This window comes from Empidonax traillii, unplaced genomic scaffold (genome assembly GCF_003031625.1).
Source record: "Empidonax traillii isolate 1590-97213 ecotype Southwest subspecies unplaced genomic scaffold, ASM303162v1 scaffold2:size4533513, whole genome shotgun sequence".
Lineage (NCBI taxonomy): Eukaryota > Metazoa > Chordata > Aves > Passeriformes > Tyrannidae > Empidonax > Empidonax traillii.
In genome coordinates this window covers 2,492,850-2,511,227 of record NW_020955195.1, presented here as the reverse complement: position 1 = coordinate 2,511,227, position 18,378 = coordinate 2,492,850, and the positions used below count along the sequence as shown (strand labels likewise).

Below are 18,378 nucleotides of genomic sequence, written 5' to 3'. Positions count from 1 at the left end.
TTCAGGAAGAGACAGGGGCCAGCTGACATCCCCCTGCCCTAAGGAAGCGCGGCGAGTAGCTGTCAGAGCAGGCAGGTCCATCGTACAGCTCTCGCCAGGACTTACTGCGATTAACCACGGCCAGCAGCTGACAAGGAGGACAGCAGGGATGAAATCTCCAGACACCCAGGAGCCATAGGAACTTGCAGCCTGCAAGCCTCTAGCATTTTTTCCACTTTTTTTTTCTTTTTTTTTTTTTTTCCCCAGTTCTGAAAGCATGTGACCGGCCTTCACATACCAGAGCTGACCCCTCCCAAAGCCAGCGATTTCCTAAGAGCCGAGAAGGATGTTACCCTCCCGCTTATTCATTACAAGACCAGGTTTCCTCGCCCTCAAGCATCGAAACCTCACTCCGCCCAGGGTCAGCTCCGCGCTGGGTCCCTCCGGACGGGTGCAGAAGGGGCTGCGGTGCTCAGCTACCTGCTGTCAGGAGGGCATGGCCACGGGGAGCCCAGGCTCTCCCAAATGGCACACGGCTTCCCATTTTCCAGGTGTAAAAGCACCAGCTCTTGGCTCTCAGGTCCGCCGTCCCCCTGTGCACTGGGCCGGGGGAAGAGCCGCACGTGTTTCACACTGTTCCCCCGTGGAAGCGGGCTCCCTCCCCTCAGGCTTTTCGTGTCACCGAAATACACCGCTGAGGCTTTAGTTTCGGTTTTTGCTTCCCTCGGGCTGGCAGCGCCGTTTCTGGAAAAGATGGGGGGCTCGTCCTCCTCGCTGTCCCGCACTGCCACACTGCCCTGCTCCCGCTCCCGACACCCCCGCCCTGCATCCCAAAAATTCCACACACCACCACCTCCACACACACTTCGCTTTGCACTTGCCAGTATCCACATGCTGAGACCCCAAGAGCTGCCCCCACCCCTAGGGGAGGGGCTCCTCCCGCCGCTCTCCTGCCGGCACCGCCCCCCGGAGCCGGGGCTGAGAGCGCGGGGAGCCCTCAGAGGAGCCCTCGGAGGAGCCCTCGGGGGGAGCCGGGACTGAGAACGGGGGGAGCCCTCGGGGGAAGCCCTTGGGGGGAGCCGGCGCCGAGAACGGGGGGAGCCCTCGGGGGGAGCCGGGGCTGAGAACGGGGGGAGCCCTCGGAGGGAGCCGGGGCTGAGAGCGGAGTGAGCCCTCGGGGGGAGCCCTCGGGGTGGGCATCGCGCACGGAGAGCGGGGCCAGGCACGGCGGGGCGGAGGGTTTGGCTCCCGCGCCTCCTCCTCCTCTTTCTCCTCCTCCGGGAGGGCTGGAGCACTGCGGTGGGTGCCCCCCCGCTGCTCCGCAGCGCCAGGCAGGCGCTCGGCGTGAGGAACCGCAGCCCCAGGCACGGCCGCAGGCTCACGGCACCGCCGGAGAGGAGAATCTCAGGACGAGGCAGAGATGCCGCAGAGCCTGCCCTACACCTATCACACACGTGGAATTAAACGAGTCCCGGATTGCTTCAGGCAACGCAACCGCGCCTGCAGACTCCCTGAGCAGGCGCGGCTCTCAGGAGGCTGTTTCTGGTTCACCTGAGCATCATCACCATGGCACACCCCTCAGCGAAAAAACCCCGCGCCACCGCCAGCATGCACGTAGTGCTTCTCACTCACGAACTGCAACACCGCGATTCCCCGCTGGTTCCAACAAAATAGCACACGCGACCTGTCGGTCAGCCGCACAACACGACATCCACATCTGGCGCGATACAGCATGATGTTCAGAATGCCGGGCAGAGAGGCGGCGTGTTGGCTATAAGGTTCTTGTTGGGAGGGTTACTCTGTATGGCCATATCCATACTGCTGCAGCGGCTTTCTCTATTGGCACCTACCTTAAGTGAGCCTTGTCAACTCGAGGCTTGTCCCTAACAGAGCCTGCAGACCATACCAGCACAGCTTCCTAACAAACCTGCTGCTGGGGACACTTCTTTCTTCTTTGGTTTTTTTGTTTGTTTTGTTTTTTTGGTTTCTTTTTCTTAAGGGGGAAGAAGAAACGAGGATTTTAAAAACCCTCTGTTGGTTTATCACTATGGCTGCAAATTTAAACTAAAATTAATTCCTAGTGCAACCGACGTTAGCCAGGCACCTAATTTGACTCACCTAAGTAGAGCTTTGTCTTTGTGATAACTTTTGTCTTGATGAGCCAATGAGGGTCTTAAACTTGACACTATCTTCTAGATGTTAAATGCTGCAACAAGGGGGTAACAGAATCGGGTCTATACGTGCTACTTGTCCTCCACTGCCCAGTTTTATGTCTTTGGTTTTGGTATAAGTAAGGAGCTGCAAGTGCCAGGACTGACCTCAGTTTCTGACTTCATAGAGATTATTGCAAATTAGCAATCACTTGTTGCCTATTGTCACCATTCAGGCACAAGATTTAAGCACCTTTTTTACTGTAGGATTGATGGAAAAATATGTTAAACTTCTAAGTCCTTCTGCCCGTTGTTTTAAGAGCAAACTTTCCCTTAATTCATAAAGTTAACCAAACTACTTCTGCTCAAAGGACTTCTTTCATGCTAGCAGAAAAGTAATAAAACAGATAAAAGATCTCCCACTGCTGACTCCCAGGAAAGCTCAAACTAGATTAGTTTCATCTAAGGGAATAGTCTAAGGACTCCTGAATAACATCCTGTCCCTGGAGGATGGAGACCAGAGGCATCTTTGTTACTCACAAGGTCCCTCATCCCTTTGCAGATGAGTGGCACCCTCACCACTCTGCAGATTATTGCTTTTGACACAACCTCCCACTTTGTCTGTGGCTGCCTCACACTCTCCCCACCCTCTCTGACAGCACACGAGGAAAGTTTGCTCACAGTGAGTTTGTACACTGTACGGTATTTTCAGCCTACTTTTTGCTTCTCACATGACTCTCTTTCTTTTAATAGGTTTTCTTATCTCTCCCTTTACTTAAACGGAAATTATTAACATTTTTGCAACACCGCTTCCTCTCTCAATAAGTAACTAGTGCACAAATCAAAGCCACAGCTAACAGCCTCTAGTCCCTTTAATGTGGTGGGAGCAAAACCTCATCCCAGCTGAAGTAGTGCTCAAAAACTGCTGACCTCAAGATAGGAAAAGCTATGCCCAGAGCCACACCTTTAACATCCAAATCACAGACGGCATTTGGACAACTCGTCTGTGTGCATAGAGTGTTACTACTCCTAAAATTGCTGCTGATAAATTCAGGTAGGAATTGGAGCTGAACAAGGTTCATCTGTAACCAGTAACTAACTCCTCCAGGGACTGGTCCCAGAGTCGTGACAATACCAGGCAGACTTTTATCAACACAAGTATCACCAATAAACCTTCATATAGTAAATTTGCACTTTTCTAATGAATGGCAGGTTTGGATGGTTCACTTCTCTCCTGCAGCTCACTCTGTCACACTTGAAATTATTCTCTGTAGGAAATTTGCAGCATTGAAGGAGGCAAAACTACTCTGCAACAGTACACTGAAGTAAACAGAGACTGGGGAAAAAATCAGCAGGCACACAAAAAGCTCACCCACTGCTTTTACCTTTCCAGATGAGGGACTTCTGTGACATCTCCTCTGAAGAGTGTTTTGCTTGTATCCCTTAAGCCATTGGCGATGCCTTCACCGCAACCCTTCACCTCCCTGTCAGGGACATCTGGCTGCCCCAAGGCTGATGTCCGATCTAAAAACTGCCCGCCTTCCTTCATGCGCTGCTGGATCATGGGAGTGAGTGGCATCTCAAAGCTGAAGTAGCTGTCAGGCTCCGAGTACAAGGTCTCCAGCGACTCTGCACTGTAGTACAGAGACGCATTGTCTAGGATGTTTTCGAACTGTGAGCTGTACAGATCAGTGGAGACGTCGGATTGCCTCTGCCCAAGGAAATCTTCATATCCTCCTGCGGCTGCTTCGCCCTCCTCCATCATCCTGAAAATTAACCAGAAACAGCTCGTTTCAGCTCGGGGGCAAGGTTTAGACTTCTGGTTGAACCTTCTCGCCTTCCACCTTTGTGAACAGAAAGGTCAGCGCGGCTCTGTGCAGGAGAGGGCACTGCAGGTAAAATGCTAGTTTCTCCTTGCACCACCTCTGTTTATGATTGGCACCATCTCCCTCTCTGGGGACATGAAAAGAAACAATCTTCTGGGTAAAAGAGGGGGCTGGGGAACAACCTAACAGATAAAATCAGCTGCTTGTCTGCAGAGGAGAAAATGCACTCACATACACATAAGGCATGTCCTAACACCAGTGCCATGCCAGAGGCTGCACGTGTTGGAGATGTGTACTCAGACAGAGCCTCTGCCCCTGAAGGATAGTTTGCTAGCTCTGCAGTCCTAGGACTGGAGTCTTTGGCAAAAAGCTGAAGGAAATCACTCCAAAATGCAAAGGGGAAGCAAGTGCAGTTAAACACATGGATCCAGGAGAACCAGATTTGGAGGGAGAAGACTCATCATGCTTTCTGATGTACAGGGGAAGGTGCAGCACCCCCCGACAGAGAGCTTTCTTCTCTGCTGCACCAAATACAGTGGGGCTCCTCACGGCACGTGCCAGAGGTTAGGGCTGCCAAACTGAGTAATCCTAGGCACTAGCCAAAGCAAAACTCCCCATATCCCAAGGTGCAAAGTCACAAGAGCCTCAAATCAGGATGCTCTCATAAAAAGCAGAGCACACTTTTTGCACTATGTATAGCTAGAAGTCTATAAACATAGATTAGAGAGACAGACAGACAGATAGATAGATAGACAGACAGATAGAGAAAGCACATCACAGCATTTACCGTCTCAATAATCTACAAGGCCTTGGATAAAATGTCTTTATTACCTGACCTCTCAGAGGTGCTCACAGTGTTCTTTCACAAACTCCACCTGAAATCAGAAAACCTGGCCAGGCGCATATGGGCAGGCCTGCATGCTGCCTTATTTAATTACATGCCATGTCTGGATCCCAATTACACCTGCTACAGATGCCTCCTCACACAGACATCACTGTGCAAATAGCAAGACGTGTTTATGTTTCAGAACGTGAGATGGACTTCAAGCTTCAGCGAGGTGTTGTGTAGGGGGTTCAGCCCGAATTTCATGCACTAGCCACCACCAGAGAGGAGTCACTACCACAGACACCACACTGAAGGCAGCAAATAAACGTTTGTTGTTTCTCATTATCTCCTAAGGAGGTAGGCAAAGGCCATGTGCTTAGGCCAAGAGGAATGCCAGCTGACCCCTGCACCCCTCCAAGCATGGTCTCACCTGCCCTGTCCTCTCACTAGCACAGACGCCTCCTCCTCGCCACGGTTCTTCCTGTCCTTCATGGGAACTTCATCCTTCTCGCTTTCACTGGGTGGTGCTCGAGGGGCAGCTCCAGGTGCAGTGGGTCCCAGCCTTGCGTCCTCACAGACCTCACTCCACGCGCTGTCTGGCGAGGAAAGAAGGCCTGGAGAGACCATTGGCGATGCAGGGTGGCTGGATGTTTTGGGGAATGCCTTCCTCTCCACAGACGAGTCCACCAGCGAGTGCTTCTTTCTTCTCTGCTCCTCAGCTTTCTGCAGCCATAAAATCTCCACCCCTTGAAACTCTACATGTTTACTCCCAGCTGCCTCTTTAGCGAGCCTCCTCTCAGGACCTACTTGCGTTTTACCCTGACCGTACCCTGAAAACTCCTCGGAACATGCCCACCCCTCCACTCTCCTGGCTGCTTCCCCGTTTGTCACAGACGGTCTGTGGCAGCTTTGTCCCTGCACCACGTGGACCTCCTCAGCTTTGTTACTAATCCCTTGCAAGGACTCGGACTGCTTTTCTCCAGTCCATATTGCAGCCAGACCTTCCTCTACGACCAAATGCTTTTTTTCCTCAGCTGTTCGTTCAGAAGGAAGAGGCATGTCTGAGAGTTTTTCTTGGCCTCCTGGAACTGGTTCTCTGGCTGCCTGCACACTTTGGCTGCCAGTAGCACTCTCTTTTTCCATTTGCGTCTCTGAATCGGGAGAAGTATTTGCTCTCTCCTGCACCTTTGTTGCTTCCAACCGTCGAGACACCTTCATAATCTCTGGCTGGTTACCCGCAGGTTGCAAACCTTCTTCTGGGGTGTGCAGCTGCGCTGCCCCAGCATCAGGCCTCGAATTGTCTGCAGGAGCTGCACACTGAGGAATGGGCCTGGTGTGGTGGTGGCTGTCCCGTCTCTCCGGACGGCGTGTCACGGGCTCTGCGTGCCGTGTCGGTGAAGCTGCTGGCTCGTGTCTGCTTGGCTCCACAGTGCCGTACTCTGGAAACTCATTGATGATGGTGTGAGGAAGCAAAGCGCTGCTTCCACGGCCACTACCTGCAAATTAAAAAAAAAAAAAGAAAGAAAAAGAAAAAAAAAAAAAGACGCTGGATTTATCTTCCACATGCACAAAGTAAAAAACCTGACCTCCCTTCCCAGCCCTCTCCTAAAGGAGTAACTATGCTCTGCCCAGCAGGGAAAATACCGTTCAGTTTAATTCAGTTTTGAACACTCTCACAACTGCAGTTATCCAGAGCTGGTCCTTTCACTTAGGAGTTTTTGGGCAGCCCTACTTTGGGAGTGTGCACTACAGGGGAAGGAATGCTAGAAATGTCTGCTACACTTCAGAAAGGATCCCTGTGGCCCAGGAACAGTCTGAGGCCACAGGCCAGGCGCAGAGGCTGAAGAAAGCAGATATTCAGAGGTCTGGCATCCATCCAAAGAATGCACCACACATGATGGTTTTACTTTAAAATAAGAAGTTTTTAGGTCATTTTCACTTTTAAAGGTGAAACACTGGGAAGATAATCAGCCACACCCCGTATTTTCCACAGCCTTGACAAAACCAATTAGCTAAATTATAAAGCAATTAATGAGCAGTTCAGCCTTCTGCCAGCACTTCCTTTAACAACTCAGGTAGCTGAAGGTCATTTTGCAGTGGTGGATGCATAGTGAGCGGTTCACATTTGCTGTTGCAGCAAATGCCGCTGCACAGAAAGCTTACCACCCCTCCCTTCCTCCTGCTGCTTTTCCAACTGATGTAAACAAAGCAGGAGCAAAAATGGACAGTCCCATTTCAAAGTGCCAAGCACCCACTGGCTCCCATTGTTGTGGGGTAACAGAGAACCATCTGTCCTCAGAAGGATCTCAGGGATCACACAATGACAGATACTTGGCCACCTTGTATCATGGCTCGAGGAGAAACTGAGCTTTGGGGCGGAAAAAAACTAAACAAACAAAACAACAATTAAAAAGCAAAACAACAACAACAACACACACAAACCAAAAAAAAAAAAAAAAACCCTGCTGCATTTGTTGCATCCATCTGGGATAAAAAACTGGCCTGGACTATAAAAGGGTTTTAAATCAAACAGCACAGGGGCCATACCCAAACACCTACTCTGAAAAATGTCAGGGTGACAGCTCTGAAAGCAGACACCAACACGCATTTGGATGCTTTGCTTCCACTCTACGTTGCATCTCTAGGTACTGAATTGCAAACTGACCACCATCTCCACTCCAGGCAGGCTGGCCACAGGCTGAGGTGAAAGCCATGTAGCTGTGGTTAATGACAGGCTGAGTTCAAGGTGAAAGAGAGGATAATTTAATGCAAGCTCAGCACTGCATTAAGGTGGCTACCTATGTGCCAGTGGTTTGTAAAGACAAGCAGAAGCTCACACCTGCCAGCTCACTATCCAGTATACCTAGCCACAGGGTAATTACCACACATTGTGCGTGCTGCAGGATCAAAGTGACAGACTTCGACTGTGCCAAGCACATCTCTTCCCTAGTAGGTTCTCCAGATCTCATCTCCGTGTCTTTGATTTAATTACTATATACTAAAAATTCAGTGGGTCAGGTTTCGCCCAGATCACTTGGTGGCTGTTGAGGACAAGTGACCAGACAAAGCAGGGACCTTTTCCCTCCTGCTAGGTCCCAGGGAGCGTTAAGGAGCAAGAGGATGCCCACAGCTGCATCACCAGACTGCCTTGATGGCAGGGTTTCCAACACACAGATGTGGGTGCACCCATGGAACTTCTTCCAGCTGCCCAAAGCACCAGGCAAACAGCCCCCACGCAGTGCTTTGTGCATCCCAAGCCCACTCTTTTCATGGCACAGGCACTAGGTTGCCACTGGGGGACACTTCCACCAGGACTCACATATGAGATTACTGCTTCATGGTTGAAACATTCCTACACCTGCACCAGGCCAACCCCAAGCCAGCAAAAGGCCCCGCTTCGCCACCTCACAACCCTGGACTGCTCTAATGTGGAGACCTTAGTGCTTGATGCTCTCTCAGCACTAGAGATGTGTCTTATGTCTAGAGATGGGATTTTTTAGGAGAGAACTGCTGATAGGGAGCCTGTCACTAGAGATGCTAATGTAAAGCCTTCTTCATGGACACATCCACCCACAGCGACTCTCAGTGTGCAACCCTACAGGGGTACCCCAGTTGGGCTCCCCTCCTGCCCACAGCACTGAGGGACAGTGCTGGACCATGCCACTCCTTGGCTGCGCTGCCCAAAGAAAGGTAATGCACAGAGCCCCAGGAGCTGGGATGCCCCGTGCCTCGCTCCAACCCACACACCCTGCCTTGCTGGAAGGAAGCCCAGAGCGCCGGTCCCCAGCCTCCTGTGGGGCTGGGAGGCGGCCAATGTGCTCCAGAGGCCAAGCCCTAACAAGGCACCACACACATACCCTGCCAAGGGGCCAGGCTCTTCTCTGCTAATTGCTGCCTTAGCTTCTGAACCGACACGAGGGAAACAGAAGCGGCCTTATTCCTGGAGGTGAATGCTGAGTGTCCTGCTGCGCGTCCCCATCTGCCACCGGCGGCCACTGCTGACAGCAGCAAGCAATCTCGAGCAAGTTTCTGATTTACTTCTCCCCCTGAACTTCATCCCAAGCAAACTTTACCCTCTGGCAGCCTCCAGAAGAGGTACACGTCCAGAGCACACACATACACACACATGTGGGCATGGAGAGACGGGCAGGAGGAGGGAGAGCGCTCATGGGTACTCCTGTCTGCCACTTGTGCAAACTCTGTTCCGTTTGGGCAAGAGAGCAGAACTTTCACAGTAGAAATTCAAGCTGTTTTCTACAGTGAGATGTCAGCAGCCCTGCTCTGGAAGGACTTATGCTGCTACTGCTGCTCTGTGTGAGCACAAGTCAGTGGGATTCTTACCTTCATGGCATACTGCAGAATATTGCCTAATTTTCTGTCTGATTAAAAAAAAAAAAACTCATATAAGGCACCAAAGCAGCATTCTGTCCCCATCATGTTAGGTACCACCATGCAGATGACTACCAAGGCCTCCAATCTTTGAGGTAAATCACGACCAACTGCCCCCTACTCCTAAAACCGCAAAGCCTTTCCCTTTGCTCAGAGAGCTATTTCAGGTACCAGAGCTTGGAGGAGCTTGAGCTCTTTAAGGGAAACTCCTCCCTTATTCCCATCCACCACCACAGCATCATGTCTTGCAGCAGCTACTGGCATATCCTGTCCAACCCATCCCCCAATATGACTGCATTACAAACAAGGCTAGAAAGACAACAACAAAATTTAAGGACTGCACTGAAGATGCGCAGGGAAAAAAAATACCCATCACCAAACAAACAAAGAAAGGACACACACTTTCAGGTAACACCAATTTCTACTTTGCATTGAAGGTGGCTTCTTTCAATAAAGGAAAAAAGAAAAAGGAAAAAAAGAAAAATGGATAGAGAAAAAGCTAAAATAGAGAGGGGGAGAGTGACTAGCAAACTGAGATGGGGCAAATATAACGTAACAGCATTTGGCAGCCTTTCTGAAGACTAGACGTTGAAAGCATTAATGACTTAAATAAGGCATAGATATGATATTTCATAGGTAAATAATCATTCCATGTCAAGCAAGCTTGTCTACAGCATAATAAAAGGAAATTCTAGGAAGCAAAACACAAGTTAAAAGCATAGACAGACATTTTGGTTACAGGTACATTTTACAAAAGAATGGTGTGAGTGTCTCTCTCTATACAATATATATATATATATTAGCTAGCTCGAGAAATTAGATATATTTGCTTGAACAGTGTCCTTACTCACAGAGGTTACTGTAGCTCCAGCAGTTACCCATTGGTCAAAGAAATAAAATGCACAGATCATCAGTTTATCTATAGCGATATCAGCTAATTCAATTGCTGCTGTTCTAGTCAACTGGAATCAAAATAGTTTCAAATTTCCTGGCAGCTGGTGCCCTGCACTGCACACAATGATGTAAATGGATGCTTTCTGAGTATTATGAAACTGATGGGGGAACTGCAGTCTCATTCAGTCTATCGCAGGAGCTAAGGAGTCCACCTTGGCAGCTTGCAGGGGGAAAAAAAAAACCATTTCCTCCGGCAAGGCTGCCTGACGGCATGCCAGGGGAGAGACGTCCGTGCTTAGCCGCCGTTTATTGTAACTGCGTTCCGTAAGGGAAGAACCGGGTGGAATGGCGATGCCGGGAGTCATGTGCTGATTTCAAGAGCGCAGGGATGCTTTATGGCATTTCGGCGTTAAGTGAGCTGGAAGCGTTCACTGAGCAGCCCCAGTCACCGTGCGTTTTGTTTCTCCGCAGCTCCTTGCGCCGAGCGCAGGCAGCACACGGGTGAAGGAAGCTCTGCATGCTCGGCTGTGCTTTCTTGGTACCTCTTGCCGCTGTTTGTAAAAGGGCAGATTAGGGCAAGTATAAAAACAGTGAGTGCGTTAAGATGAGACGAATCTCTGGGTGACAAGAGCTTAATGAGCAAATCGCTGGATTTATGGTATTTATACCATCACTGCAGCCTGCCAGGGAGGAGGGTTACACGTTATCTCCCACGGATGTCCTGCACTCCCTCAAGTTACGACTTCTTAGGGTCAACTTAGAACTATTCCAAGTGATAGCCCGCTCATGCTGCGATGGAGCGGCCGTCCCCCGTGAGAGGGGAGGGATGCTGCACGGCCTCTGGCAGCCTCCCGCAGCAGCCCTTTTTCCAAATGATGTCATCCCCCATGCCGTGATAGGTCCTGCCTGGCTGGTGCATGCAAAGCCAGGGGATTAACACAGTGCAAACACGGTGCTTTTGTAACCGGACTGCAAAACGTCCACACCGGACTGGGCGCAGCTTTTTCTGCGGCCGCTCCAGGTTTTTGGGCAGCTGTCTTGCCCCAGAAAGCGGAAGCAGAGCCAGTTCTCCGTCCCTTCTGAAGTTGCAGCGACACTACGTAAAAACAAATTGGTGGAAATGGGGAAGCTGAGTGAGAGTGAGAGGGAAGCAGGGGGAAGACAGAGGGGAGAGCTGTCTAGAAATAAGCCCTGGTTCAATGCCTCTCTGTGCCTTAGCAGATATGCAGCAAAGGCAGGGGGGACCAGAGGTGCAACAGAGCCCACACGGAAGAAGTGCCCAGGTCGGCTGAGATTCTTCACCTCAAAAAGAGACAACCAGAGGGAGTCCTTGCTGTGGTTAGTGGGAGGTTTGACACAGAGCCCAGCAGCGAGCACAGGCAGCGTGCTCCTCGCACTTGTCCTGCCTGAACAGCCAGGCAGTGGTGTGGCAGCTCAAGGGTTACCCAGAAATTAAACTAACTGGTTCAGGGAAGAAAATAATCCCCCTGCAAGCACCCAGGGGCAGTGTGTCGCCCAGGAAATCCCCCACCCACAGCTTGCTACATACTGGGGGGAGGTTATCAAAGAAGTACTGCTCACCATTGCTCTTGCACAGTTCCCTAAATTCTGGGGGGTTTGGGCTACCAGAGGCTGTGCAAGGTGAACCTTCAGTCTGCCACAGGACAGTCATGCCCGTGCTATGTAAATTCGTCACAGATCTCTCTGCTTGGCCCAGTCCCAGAGCTGGAGTCTGGTAGTTATGGGATGCCCAAGTTGTCATGGCTTGAAAAACAGAGTAAGAAAAGCTCCTAGGTAAAGAATATAGATTCTGCCCATTAAGAGAACACTGACCAAAACAGCATGTAAAATATACGGGGCACTCTGTGTCTGTTTGAGCATTTGTGTGGATTCTTTTACAATTGCACAAGTTTTAACCCTGTTCCTGATGAAAAGGCTCATGTAAGCAGTGCTGTGACTTGGTTGCATACTTCCTTACTCCAGAGATGTTAACTAATTCCCGGTGGTAAGCAAGGTTTGGGACCACTTGCATAACCCCAACTGCACTGAATTAAGAGTCCTCCAGAGAGCCCCGTACCTTTTGCCCCACTGCAGGAAGGATGGCACCTTGCCACAGCAGCTCTCAGGCCTACGGTGAGCTCAAAACAGGACAAAGTCCAAAACTAACATGCAGCACGTGCTGAGAGGATTTAGTGAGAGGGATTATCCACTACAAATTGCTGTATGGGCCACAGATGGTCAGTGAGATAGCTCAGTCCCAAGAGTCATTACCCTGGAAAGCAAAATGGTAGAGTGAAACAGCTGTTAGCATGAGCAGGAACAGGAGGGAACACAAAGGGAGTATGTGGGCTCCTTATCCTGACGTAAAAGTGGGGATGAGTCTTACAATATTCAATGCACTTTTCTTCTTTAAAGCCCCACACGCTGGAGTGTCATGGTTGCAAGAATCTCAAGCTTTGGTTTAAGAGTTATGTTCGGAAAAGTCATAAACCCAGAATGTAAAAGACAGATCCAAAAAGAATCTGAAATTTTCTGGTTTTCTACTGCTGCGATTTAGAAAGGAAGCAGCTAACAGGTGATTTTTTTAAGTGTAGATACACACAGTGACAGCAAGAGTTACTTTAAAAGCTACCTAAGAGCCTTCAGCTGAAGAACAAACTTCTGGAGCAGTGACAACTCACAGCTGCTTTCACACTTGCAGCATCTACAAAGACTTTACAGCCTCTCTAAATCCACTTGTAATTAATGTCCTGTATTTAAAATATTGTATTTTTAGAGAATCTTCTCAAAACACGCAACAAATCACTTTGAGCAAGCAACAATTGCTTAAAAAAATCCCACGCTACTACTGCACACAGATCTCAGAAACTCTGGATTTTTGCAGATCCAGAAACAAGGCACACCTGCAGAAAACCATGTCCTTTACTGCATTTCAGTGTTTGGGACCAATTAAGAGTAAGCTTGCTAAGCAGTCCTCAGAACACTCCAGGAGCTGGATATCAGCTTATGCGCCCAGCTCAACCAAAAACAGGGCACAGAGGGACGTGTGTGTCTCCCAGGCTCCAAGCATTTGTTGCTAAAGGACACGCTACGCAGCTGAACATTGCATAGTAACTTCTGAGCAAGTTCACACAGTGAATGAGATTCCCTTCCTCAGGAAGCTGGACACAGTTAAATAAACAACGCGGGGGTCTAGAGCAGAAGGCACTTGTTAGAGCAGTGAACTCTGAACAGGAAGAATACTTGTTGCGTTACACTTCTTCAGCGCAGTAACAGGCCAGAACTGCATCTACCCCCGTAATTTTAATTAAATGCCTTCTCCATGTTCTTATCAAGCCATCTCCAGCAGCAGGTTAACATGCATCACTTCCTTCAGAAAGCTTCAGAAGTGAAGCAAGGCTACAGCACTATGGAGGGCTTGGGCTGGTTTGCTGCCTGTCTCACCAGATGATGGGGCTGAAGCCAAGGAGAGGAGAGGAGGCCGTGGTGACAAGCAAAAATGCAGCTGTGCCCCACAGCACCTGCCTTACAGCCGAGTCAGCTGGCCGAGCCTCCTCTGTTGTGCCCACTGACCTGGATGCATCATTTTCCGTCTGCCCAGTGGAAGGGAACGGCCTGACTGCCTCCAGGAAAGAGCTGCTGAGCCCTGCCAGCTTCAGCCGAGCTCAGCCTGTGCCCCGTGTGCAGAGAGCCTCTGATGTGGCCAGACATTGATGGGCTGCCAGCATCACCGGGCCCCCAAATATTTGTGCGCTCACATCAGCAGGGCTCTCGGCTTCAGTGAACAGGCCACAGATTGGGAGGCAATTACTGGCTTAACTCTGGCATTTCCTAACTTCTGAGCGCTTAATTTTGCACATCTAAAAAACAATAAACAAACAGCCCATATTTTAATGATTATTTTTATTAAACCCTTGGCCTTCAAACAACTCTGTTGTTTACCAAGTCGAGGATGTGGTAATCTCCTCCCCACAGCTGTAGGTTATGATAACTTGAACTATCCAGCTTTCAAGCGCAGGTCACAAGACATACAATTTCCTCCTGTGGAGCAACGGACTTAGCATAATGCCCTGTGCCCCTTTAGTTTTCCTCTCCCTGGGACTGGAAAGCCAGACATCCATCACACCACACCTGACGGCCCCAGAGCACGCCTCAGCTTCTCCCAGCCCCAGGAAGCAGGACTCAGAAGTTCAAAGGGACACAGCAAGACAGCTCCCCGTCACGCAGCCGGGATGCGGAGCACAGTGCGACGTGTCCTCCTGCACCGACATTAATTCTTCCACGTGCACAGCCTGATGTGACAGTGCTCTTCTGACAGCACTGTAAGAGCTCGCTGCTCTCCAGAAATGACCTGGTTTACCCCAAGCTGGAGCGAAAGAGGAACACACCCAACACAGCCAGTGAACACGCTGGTGCCAGGGAGGTAAGCACTTCTTACAGTGCACAAACTCAGCTGGGAAGTTTTAATGCAGTACCTCTGGAGACTCAGATTTAAAAAGTTAACCTTCTTTTCGCATCACTGCCAACCACCAGTGCAAAAACATCAGGGATATCCACGACAAAACTGTTGATTAATCACTATGATTTAAAAAATCCTGCGGGTCTTCAGCGTGTCAGAGAATGTTCCATCTAGTGGGACACTAGAAACAACAACAGCAAGGAAAGGCTGAGAGAGTCAAGTATGTCAGCAGGATGATGGAGTTATAATTAAGGGGGGAGCGGGCACCACAGGTCCGAGCTTTCTCTATTCCAGCCTTGTGTGTGTTCCTGTTAAATGCTGCAGGACATCTGATGTACCTATCCTCCACCCTAATTAGGCAACATGAATGTGAGAATCAGGCAGTCCTCCGACCCTCAAAGAATGCAGTTTTGCACCTCATCGAGAAAGCAGAGCTGCAGAGGAATATACTGGACCAGGGATCCCAGACTTCCAGGACTGCCTGTAGATGGAAAGAGCGAGGGATGAAAGCGTGGCAGAGGCTGGTGCCTCAAAATGGAAAGCGATGGGGTTAGAGCGCTGGGCAAGACTACAGTCAGCAATCTGGGCTGTCATGAGAACAGTGGAACAGGAGTGCCCGCGGTCTAAGGGCAGTTTTTCAGAGTGAAGATCAGGAAGGTGCCACTACTGTCTTAACGCACAGAGGATGCAGCAGAGCTGAACAAGCACGCCTTGAAGTGACACAGAGCAAGAAAGGCAGAAGACAAAGGACAACCTAGTATGTCAGGAGGGCTCATTTTACACAAAGATACTAGGATAATTTTCTTAAGGCTGTCTCAATCAGCATCATAAGACCGTAAAAAGGCTTTGCTCGTACAAAAAAAGCAGCCATTGTGTTCTTCCTTTGCTCTTGAAACAAGTTATAGAAATTCTACAGCAAAAGCAGTGATTTCCATGATTGGGGTTCAGGAAAGGGTATGTTGCATGGGTCAAAGTATGTGTTTGGTTTTCTTTCACGTGTCAGCTGTGGCATTGTCTGACCCCTTCCAGACACGATTCAGCACACAATGCCAGGAGAAAGTAAGCCTTTTTTTTATTATTGTTCTTTTGGCATTTTTTAGAGGTTTTTTTGTTACTCAGTATTTTCTGGCTTGAGCTTGCTAAGCAAACAGATGAGCACAAGAACTAGCATGAAACAATCCGTGGCAGTGTGTGTCTGGGACCATCTCTTTTGGCAGAAGCAAGCTGTTAAATGAGCTCAGTTGCCTCATGACACCTCACTGAACACAAAACAGCAAGTGACAGGCTTTCCAAAAAGCTATTTGTTGCACCAGGAATTCAAAACCAAGCTTCTTCCAGCAGCTGTTGGGAAACACCAGATTTGCATAGCAACACAGGCACTATTTGTACAGGGCTTTTTTGTGAAGGATGAGATTACACCCTCTGCTACACAGGAGGGATGAAAGCTTTCTCCTCCCAGAAGCATCAGAGAAAAGACTGTGTATTAATCTTAAGAAGCCATTTTCTTCCTAACAACAGTCTTGGATTTATTTTCTCATATAACAGGAATTATGGGGTATTTGGCCTTCATGTTTACTTAAGGAATTATTTTGTAGCATCCCCCACTGTTTTCCCCAAGAAAGCACTGTTTAGGACTAAGCCATGCTGCCAGGGTTGTTTTTTTTTTTTCTTTTTGGTATTTAAACATATTAACTGCAAAGTCATAAAAATCAGGACTGTAACACGCCCGAGCCTAAAGATAAGTCTGCTCAATAGAGATCACTGTTTCTGTGGCATTTCCAGAGCAGAGTATGTTTCCATATACAACAAGCACCCTTTATGTCAATGAGTCTGAGAAGAGGTCTTGTCCAACCCAGCCAAATTCAGTTTCTAAAAAACATTTTCTTTAGCTGGAAGGCGGAAGGCTGGGGTTTTGCCAAGGAAGGTGGCCAGGCTGTGCAGGGGCGCGTGGCTGCGCGTGGTGAGCCCTCCCTGCTCCCACAGTGGAAAGCAGGGGCCCCACGAGCGGGTTCTGCAGGGGGATGTGTGGCCCCAAACCCTTCCCACAATGAGATGAGGGTCCCAGGGGCTTGGACCTCCTCCTGCTCCGAGTAAGGCATCCAGGGCAGGAGGATGGGCAACAAACGAGAGGAGAGGAGCCAGACAGGAGGCATCACACAGCAAAGACAAAAGCATGAGGGCATCAGCGACCACAAGTACCCCAGACAAAACCAGACTGAGGACAGCAAAGGAAAGAAATTATGAGAAGATTTTTTTATGCGACAGCTTTATTAGCACTTGAATATCACTGATGAAAAACCTCTTATAAAGGCATCCAACTTTTTATTTTCCCTCCTCTCACTTATGAAAATGACCACAGGCTTCAACCTGGAAGATAAAAATCAGCACAGGAGCTCAACTAACAAAGTATGCCATCTCCCACCCAGGTAGACAGAAGTATTCTTCCTTCTTTGGCTTGTCTGATTCAAGTGGTTTAGTACTCAATTAAAAAATGTATTCCCTCAACAGCATCCAGCAGAGCTTCAGTAACATGGCTATGGCTGAAAGGGAAAGGATAAACCAGAAGGCAGCAGTAATTAAGCCATTCAGCAGCTTACATGTTATGTCCTGTTTCTGAGGCCAGCCATGGCACGGGTGAACTGCTTTGGGTTAGATAAATTAAAGTTCAGCCTTATTGCCCACAGTGACAAGTGGTTCTCTTGACCAAGTTTAAACACCAACACTCCTCCTGGCCCTGCCCCTGTCACTCATTTGCTTAAAATACTTCATACTTTGACCCCTAAAAAGCATGTCTTCTTTCTTTTAAACACAACTTTAGAAATTAGCAGGTTTGTTTGGATTTTTGGTGGTGTTTTTTTCCCTCCCATCTAACACAGAGAAGAACAGAGAGACTTTCAGGCATAGTTGCTTCCCCCAGAAACATATGTCATGACATATTTGACATGTATCAAATCAAAAAAAAAGTCATCACTTGTTGCACAGAGCCCTGGGTTTGCACTGCAGTGCCCTCAGTCACCCCTTCCTCATTTATCTCCAGCTAGTAACCAGTTAAAGCCTGCTCACTTGAAGAAAAAAAGTAGAAGGGGCAGTACCACTCTCATTTATCCGCTGTGGTAAGTCATCTTGGAGGAGGAGGATGAATCTGAGACAGAATGAGGCCAGTCTGGGTAGGCACAGTGTCACCCAGTTTTCGGGTACACTTGAAAAACATCTCGTGTTAACCACTGTTAAATACTTGGAAACCCTCCCTTGAAGTCAAGCCCATTTTGCATTATAATTGTTAGCTCCTAATGGTAGTTTCTCATCAATAAAGGAACAGGAGAAGATCCAGAAACGTCTCTACATCTGGCTTACTCTTTGCCGCCCTTTATTTTAGGGCCCAGCACTCAGCTCGGAATACCCGTCACATGTGATAATTGTTTTGGCTGGTAATAACAACAGATTCACTTGGACTTACCAGACACAGCGTACTTTATTTAATACTGATCCCCGGATATGTACCAATGCCTGCTGACAGTGCTCTCACGCTGTGTCTCTCTAAGCAAGAAATGAGGTCATCATGATTCATGTGATAATCCGACACGCATTTTGTGGCAATTTGGAAAAGGTTTTAAAATTTAAAATTTCGGTGGTTTGGGGTTTGTTGGGTTTTTTTCCCCCCTTTGCAGTTTTGCTTGTTTGTTGTTTTTTTTTTTTTTCGCTTTGCAATTAGGATTGCCCAAGGGGGAGACCAAACTTTATAAAATCCAGGAAGAAACTGTTTACTCGCTTTCTAGACTTCAGTTCTGCTTTTTCTTTTCCCTTTTTTTTTTTTTTTTTTTTTTTTTTTTTTTTTTTTTTTTTTTTTTTTTTTTT

General features: G+C 48.7%; 1 protein-coding gene across 6 annotated transcripts in view; it reads right to left on the bottom strand.

Moving 5' to 3' along the window:
* Window positions 1-18,378, bottom strand: part of PSD3 (pleckstrin and Sec7 domain containing 3) — a 108,629-nt gene that overhangs the window by 73,240 nt on the left and 17,011 nt on the right. For 2 of the 6 annotated variants that reach the window (XM_027895587.1, XM_027895669.1), the window contains exons 3-4: window positions 5,212-6,277; window positions 3,515-3,895 (exon numbers count right to left, since the gene is read on the bottom strand). In XM_027895587.1, the coding sequence (XP_027751388.1) occupies window positions 3,515-3,895; window positions 5,212-6,277 (1,447 nt within the window). Of the gene's footprint in view, window positions 1-105; window positions 565-2,097; window positions 2,168-3,514; window positions 3,896-5,211; window positions 6,278-10,021; window positions 10,258-12,141; window positions 12,226-18,378 lie in introns of those variants that run through there. The other 4 variants (XM_027895830.1, XM_027895749.1, XM_027896075.1 and 1 more) reach the window with 4 other exon arrangements.